The 6,688-nt window shown below is 48.0% G+C and overlaps 1 protein-coding gene across 1 annotated transcript; it reads right to left on the bottom strand.

Annotated features, from left to right (window-relative positions):
• Positions 1–3,574: 3,574 nt before the first annotated feature.
• On the bottom strand, positions 3,575–6,087 carry FNDC10 (fibronectin type III domain containing 10). Its single transcript, XM_033079887.1, has one exon. The coding sequence runs from the start codon at positions 6,039–6,041 to the stop codon at positions 5,382–5,384; it is 660 nt and encodes a 219-aa protein (XP_032935778.1). The 5' UTR covers positions 6,042–6,087; the 3' UTR covers positions 3,575–5,381.
• Positions 6,088–6,688: the final 601 nt, after the last annotated feature.

Raw genomic sequence — 6,688 nt, 5'->3', positions numbered from 1 at the left:
AGCTATGAAGGTGTTTTGGGCGATAAATAAAATAAATAAATAAATAAAGCTATGAAGGTGTTTTGAGTGATAAATAAAATAACTAAATAAAGCTATGAAGGTGTTGGGTGCTCTGAGGAGCGTGAGGCCTTGTTCAGCCTGGAGGGAGAGGGTTGTGCCACCTCAGCCCGAGTTTTGGGTGATAAAAATAAATAAATAAATAAAGCTACAAAGGTGTTTTGGGTGATAAAATAAATAAGTAAATAAATAAATAAAGCTATGAAGGTGTTGGGTGCTCTGAGGAGCGTGAGGCCTTGTTCAGCCTGGAGCAAGAGGGTTGTGCCACCTCAGCCCGAGTTTTGGTTGATAAATAACAACAACAAAAAAATATTATAATAAATAAATAAACTATGAAGGTGTTGGCGCTCAGAGGAGCTTTATGAGGAGCGTGAGGCCTTGTTCAGCCTGGAGGGGGCTGAGGGGAGGCCTTGTGGCCATATTCAACTTGTGAGGGCCAGGCCCTGATCTCTGTGGTGATCAGGGAACGGCTGCAACTGGGCCAGGCCAGGTTTAGGTTGGATTTTGGGAAATCCAATTTTTGGGAAATTTTTTGGCAGTGCTGAGGCACTGCCCAGCCTCCCCAGCCCCAAGAGCTCCAGGAGAGTTTGGATTTTTGTCCCAAAAATGCACACGGTGGGATCATTGAAAGCTTGGACTCTGATTTTTGTAGGTCTCTTCCACCTCAGGATCTTCCATGGTTTTAAAGCTTCACCTCATCCAGGGAAGGGAACGGAGCTGGGGAAGTGTTTGGAGCCCCAGGAGCTGGGAAAGCTGGAAAAAAGGAGACTCAGAGGAATCTTCTGACTCTGCACAACTCCCTGACAGGAGGGGACAGCCAGGGGGATCGGGATTTCTCCCAGGGAACAGGGACAGGATGGGAGAAAACCACCCCAATTGCACCAGGAGATGTTCAGGCTGAACATTAGGAAGATTATTAGGAAGTTTTCACCACATAAAACAAAACATCCATCCAGCGCCAATCCCTGAATCTCACTGCCTCTCCGGGTTTGTGGAATTAAAAAGCACCACTTGCCAGAAAAGCAGGTTTTTAGGACAATTTCCCCTCTGTTTGGCACTAGATGGCAGCCAAATGCCACGGCGGGGCTGGAGGATCCCCAGGGGAAGCTTTGGATGCAGGATTGAGTCATGCCCAGGAAAAGAACCGGGTTTAACACCCTGGATAATCCCAGTCTGTGCCCAGGAACACAGATGGTTAGTGTTGGGATTAATCATGGAATTCTGCATTTCAGGAGGATTCTTTTACTGCAAACTGTACAAATTGGAACAGCCAAAACTAGGAGTTATTTATGTACCCACCGCTGAAACCATACACTGGTTTCAGAACTATTTTCACTCATACAGGTCAAAATTATCACAGTGCTGGTTGCTCAGCCCAGCTCAATCTCATTTTTCTCTGAGGTTTTTGTGGTTTTTTCCGTTTTCCATCTAACAAAGCGTTTCCACTTTGGTCTCCTCGCACTGTTTCAAAGGCAGGAGTAGATAATGGATCAGAGGAAATACAGGAGATAAAACAGGAGCAAATCTATTCCCTAGCCCAATTGAACTTCACTAGTGAGGCAGAACTCTCTCCTCAATGCTTCCTAAAAATATTCTCATTGATTTTTTTTTCCTTTTGTGCTTTCTAAGGATTTTTTTGCCCCATTATTACCACAGCACTTCCAGCAGAGCTTTTTCCTGACATTCAGCACCTGCTCCCACAATCACCATTCTCCTCTCCTCCCTCCATGTAAAACCTCTCCCTCTCTCATAAAAAATAAGGTTTTTCTCACTTTTCTCAACTTTAACAAAGAAATCTTTCCCCTTTTCCCACCTAAACGTGTCCCCTCAGCACTTCATTGCCCCTGCCTGCAAAAATTTCTTTCCTTGGGTCTCCTCTCAGCCATTCCTATCCCTGCCCATCATATTCTTCATTCTTATTCTGCAAAAAAAAAAAAAAGGTCTGATCATTTGGTGCTTCTGGTCAGGGAATTATTCAGATCTGTGCTGAAGCAACACCAATCTCAGGGTGCTTTTGCTCAGGTTAAATTGCCAAAAAACCCCATCCAAGCATCCCTGCTGTAATTCCAAAGCTTTTCCCAGGAAGGTGACACTGTCACCTGCCTCTTTCCCTCCTTCCAGCCCACCATTCTCCTGGAACATGCTGGTGAAACACAGCAGCAGTTTGCAGCCTCATAAAACTGCAACTCCAGGTCTCCATGGAAGCAAAATCCCAGCTTTTGCCTGCACCTCCAAATAAAGCCAGGCAGCATTTTCCAGCCCACAAAAAAAAAAAATATCAGAGTGCAATTAGGAGAGATTCTTTGCCTGAGGCACAAACTGTTTCCTCCAGAAGACTCAAAGCTGGGGTCAAGCTGAGCTTGGAGCTGCTCATATTTAAGGAGTTGTTTTCCTCAAATTTAGCACAGGGCAAGGAAAAAACAGCTTGTTAATGAGCATATCATTCTCCACTTTAATTCCTGGATTTGGCCTGATATTTGTACTGGGAATGACTGGATAAATGCAGGATAATAAAACACCTAAGAAGGCACCACATGGATTTTTTAATAGCAGGTGCTGGTGTAGTAACATGGAGAATGTGTAGATGCCTCAGGAGCTATTTCCACTTTTTCCCAAAGCAGCTTCTTGGCAGTCATAAATCAGCATTCTGCCACTTCTTTATTGCTGCCTGGACAGGCCAGGATGGATTATCACTCCACAAACTACTCTGCACATTTTGGGAATTGCTGCAAAGCCTGGACAAAGCTTTAACTGTGCAGTCTCACCAAGGCCTGTGGCAGCTGAGTTAGTACCAAACCCTGTGCACATGTAATTTTCCCTTTTATTATCACAACAAATATCATGGTGGAGGAAATTTCTGTAGTGATAGAAGGAAAAAAATCCAGTTATCAATGGGTCAACAGGTATTTTGCTTAATGTCACACAAAATCAGACAGGGAATAATCTGGTTTTCTTTTCCATACACCCAGATGTGTTCAATTAAAGCTTAATCCACTAAAAATGAATGAGAAACAGAGATATTGTTTCCTACATCCCATTTATCATGCATGGAAAAGGAAAAAGAAAAAAAAGAATCCTTTAGAAAATTGCAGATTTTCTTCTATCAGGATTTATATTCTTCTTTTTACCCTCTGCCCAGGATGCTGCTGCAATGCAACCCCCAGAGACTGATGAATAAAAATGTGAAATGACTACAAAAACATCTCTTTGGTATCTTGTAGGTGCTGTTTTAGCAGGTCACTGTATCCATTATTACCTGCAGAGGTGTCTTACTGAACAGAGTCACGTTCAAAGAAATTAAATTTCCATTTCCTCAGACTCACATCAGTGTTACCACCTGAATTATCCTCTTATCTACAGTCCAAACCTCTAGTAAATAAAATCAAATATTCAGAGAATAATTTTTTTCATTAATGCTGTCATAATTTTACCAATGGAACATTATTATGACCAGATTGGACAGAATCACTTCAAGTCAAGCAAGATCTCGAACCATTAAATATTTATGAAATTTCCATTTCTTTTCATGTCTAAATTTATTAAGTTCAATGCCAAGGTGATACAAGGCTCATTGTTTATACAGCTGGTTTTCACATCTGGCAATTCCTGACAAGATGAGGAACAGAACAGTGACATTGGTTGACAAAAGGTGACAGAGATGCACAAAATCAGTGGCACTCCAGTGCTGAACTGCCCACAGCAAAGGCTGACTTGAAACCTTGAAAAGACCAAAATTTGTCTTCATGTTCTTCAAAATTGCCTTTTCTTTCAGGGATAAAAACCCCAAGATGATGGCACCAGTGAGTTAAAGCAAGGTAATAAACACAGAACATTTACATGGAGTGCTTGTGAGGATGCAAACACAGCAGGAACAACAAAGGAAAAGGTGTTTGTGCCTGATGAAATGCAGACCTCCAGCTCCTCAGCCACTCCCAACTTCTTGAAGGGATTGTGTTCAGTATAAATACTGAATTTTTTATTAAGGATTCCACACAGTTCCTATATTTACCCTCTACCACCAAGTTTAAACCTCACAAACAAGCAAGCAGGTCGTTCACCAGTGCTAAACATTTACACAAACAGATCACACGTGAACCTGACGTGTTTCAACACCAACAATCCCTCTACAGCAGAGCCTTTCCCTTTTTTTTTTTTTTGCTTTAGGTGCACAGTTCCTAAGTGATAATAAATTAATTTTTTTTGTGTTACAGCAGTCAACTACATACAAACAACACATACTAAAAACTACCTCACTAAATACCTCTCTGAAGGTAACTACTTTGTGTATATATTAAATTTCAAGTAATGATCAGCCCGAGTAGATTTTTTTTTTAAAAAAAGGAAACCAGACAAAGTAACAAGCACTAATTCCAGAGACAAGAACACGAGGGAGATACACGAGGACTACAGGAACAGATCCACTGATAGAAATGGGACAAATTCTCAGCACTAAGGCACAATAGAATCAGTACTAGAGTATGGCTAAAACCTTACTTTACTACAGCATCAAGTGAGGAGTTCACAGGGAGTGTTCCTACGCTCAAAAACACTCGGCTACAACATCAGTGAGTTCTGTGCTCAAGAAGCTTCTACCTTAGTGCAGCTGCATTGCTAAAGGAGGGGATTTCAGGGGGCAAGGAGGTGCTCACTTATATCTTAATTATAATTAAGGGTTGGTTCTAAATCGAGTTTTCTTACTCAGTTTATCCCTTTAGCTTCACTCTTTGTGACACTATGACACAATTCTGATGGGAGAAAAAGCAGGTGTTGGATGTTGTTGGTCCAGAAAACCCCTAGACCAGAAAACCCCCGTTGTTTTTGGACACTGGCCAGTCTAGGCCCCAAAAATTTGTGACCAGCATGATACAAAACCCACCTAAACCACAAAATTAAGCGGGCTTTGGGTCAAACACGCACACTCAGCTTTGGGGTTTGTGGTTCCACCAGTCAGTTCTCCTGAACTTTAAACAACTTCACCCCACAGGAAAAAAAAAAAATCAAGCATGGATCTAAGACCAAGAGGTTTTAGGTTTAAAAGAAGAGTCTTTTCAAACAGGCCCTCGGGAAGATCTGCTGCTTGCCCTTAAAACCAGACAGTTTCTGGCACTTGAGGAGCTCTGCCTTTGCTTTTGAGATGAGTTCAGTCACCACGAACGGCTCCGCCACAGGAGGAAGAAGAGCCCCGAACTCCGCAAATTCGGGCACAGCCAACCCCACTCCGCCAGAACCATCTGGAAACCCTCTTTCCTCGCCGGAAAGCGCCGGAACATCTGCGGGATCTCCCCATCGCATCATCCTCCGCAGCATCCCCCGCTCCTCCCGCACTACGCGCGGCGCGCAGCGTGTCCTCCGCGGGCCAGCGCGGGGCTCATCAGGTTCTCGGTGATGTAAGCCACCAGCAGGCAGATGAAGACGAGCATCACGCAGATGGATCCCCCCACGGCGGTCATGGCCACCACGATGTCGCGCATGGCCGCGGGCTCCACGCGGAACTCCACGCACTGCGCGGGCGGCGCGGGGCGCGGCGGGGCGAAGCGCGGCTGCAGGCACAGGCGGTAGCGCACGCTGCCGTGCGCCTCGGCCAGCAGGTAGTCGCGACATGCGGCTCCCAGCTCCACGCTGTCGCAGGGGAAACGCGTGTAGGTGCCGTCCCAGGAGCAGTTGAGCACGAAGCCGCGCAGGGAGGAGGCGGAGGGGCGCGGTGCCGGAGTCCCCCAGTGGCGCAGCCCCCACTGCAGCAGCACGCTGCCGTTCCGCAGCACGTTGGCCACCAGCGCACCGCCCGCGGAGCGGTGGGCGCGGCACGCCCGGGCCGAGCACTGGAAGCCGCGGGCCGGAGGGCGGAAGCAGAGCCGCGCCCCCGCCGCGCCATCGCCGCCCACCTTGTAGGGGCACCACGGCTCGTCGGGGTCGGCGTTGGGGTCGGCGACCCCGAGGCACAGCAAGGCGAGCAGCGGAGGCAGCAGGCTGGGCGTGCCGGGCATGCCGGCGGTGGGAGCCGCATGGAGGCTCGGAGCGCGGGGCCGGCGGACGCGCGGGGCGAGCGCGGGGCGAGCGCGGGCTCGGCAGCCGCGCCGGGGCCGCCAATGGAGAGGCGGTGCCGCCGTTAACTCTCGCCGGGCTGAGGAGCACCCGCCCGCTGCGGACACGGCACGGACACGGCGCTGGGCATCCGCACGGACACGGCTCTGAGCATCCGCACGGAGAGGGGAGAGACCGCGGGGGAGAGATCCCGACAGGGCCGGCACAAAGGGGTGCTGTGACCCCCGCAAGAATCGGCACAAAGGGATGCTGAGATCCCGCAAGGGCCGGCACAGGGGGATGCTCAGACCCCGCAAGAATCGGCACAAAGGGGTGCTGTGACTCCCGCAAGAATCGGCACAAAGGGATGCTGAGAACCCCTAAAGATCGGTACAAAGGGGTGCTGAGAACCCCTAAAGATCGGTACAAAGGGGTGCTGAGAACCCCTAAAGATCGGTACAAAGGGGTGCTGAGAACCCCTAAAGATCGGTACAAAGGGGTGCTGAGATCCCATAAAGATCGGCACAAAGGGATGCTCAGACCCCGCAAGAGCCCGCACGGGGGATGCTGAGACCCCACAGGGTTGGTACAGGGATGCTCAGACCCTACA

This window comes from Catharus ustulatus, chromosome 24 (assembly GCF_009819885.2).
Source record: "Catharus ustulatus isolate bCatUst1 chromosome 24, bCatUst1.pri.v2, whole genome shotgun sequence".
NCBI lineage: Eukaryota > Metazoa > Chordata > Aves > Passeriformes > Turdidae > Catharus > Catharus ustulatus.
Note: the sequence above shows the minus strand (reverse complement) of the source record. Positions and strands in the feature narration are given on the sequence as shown.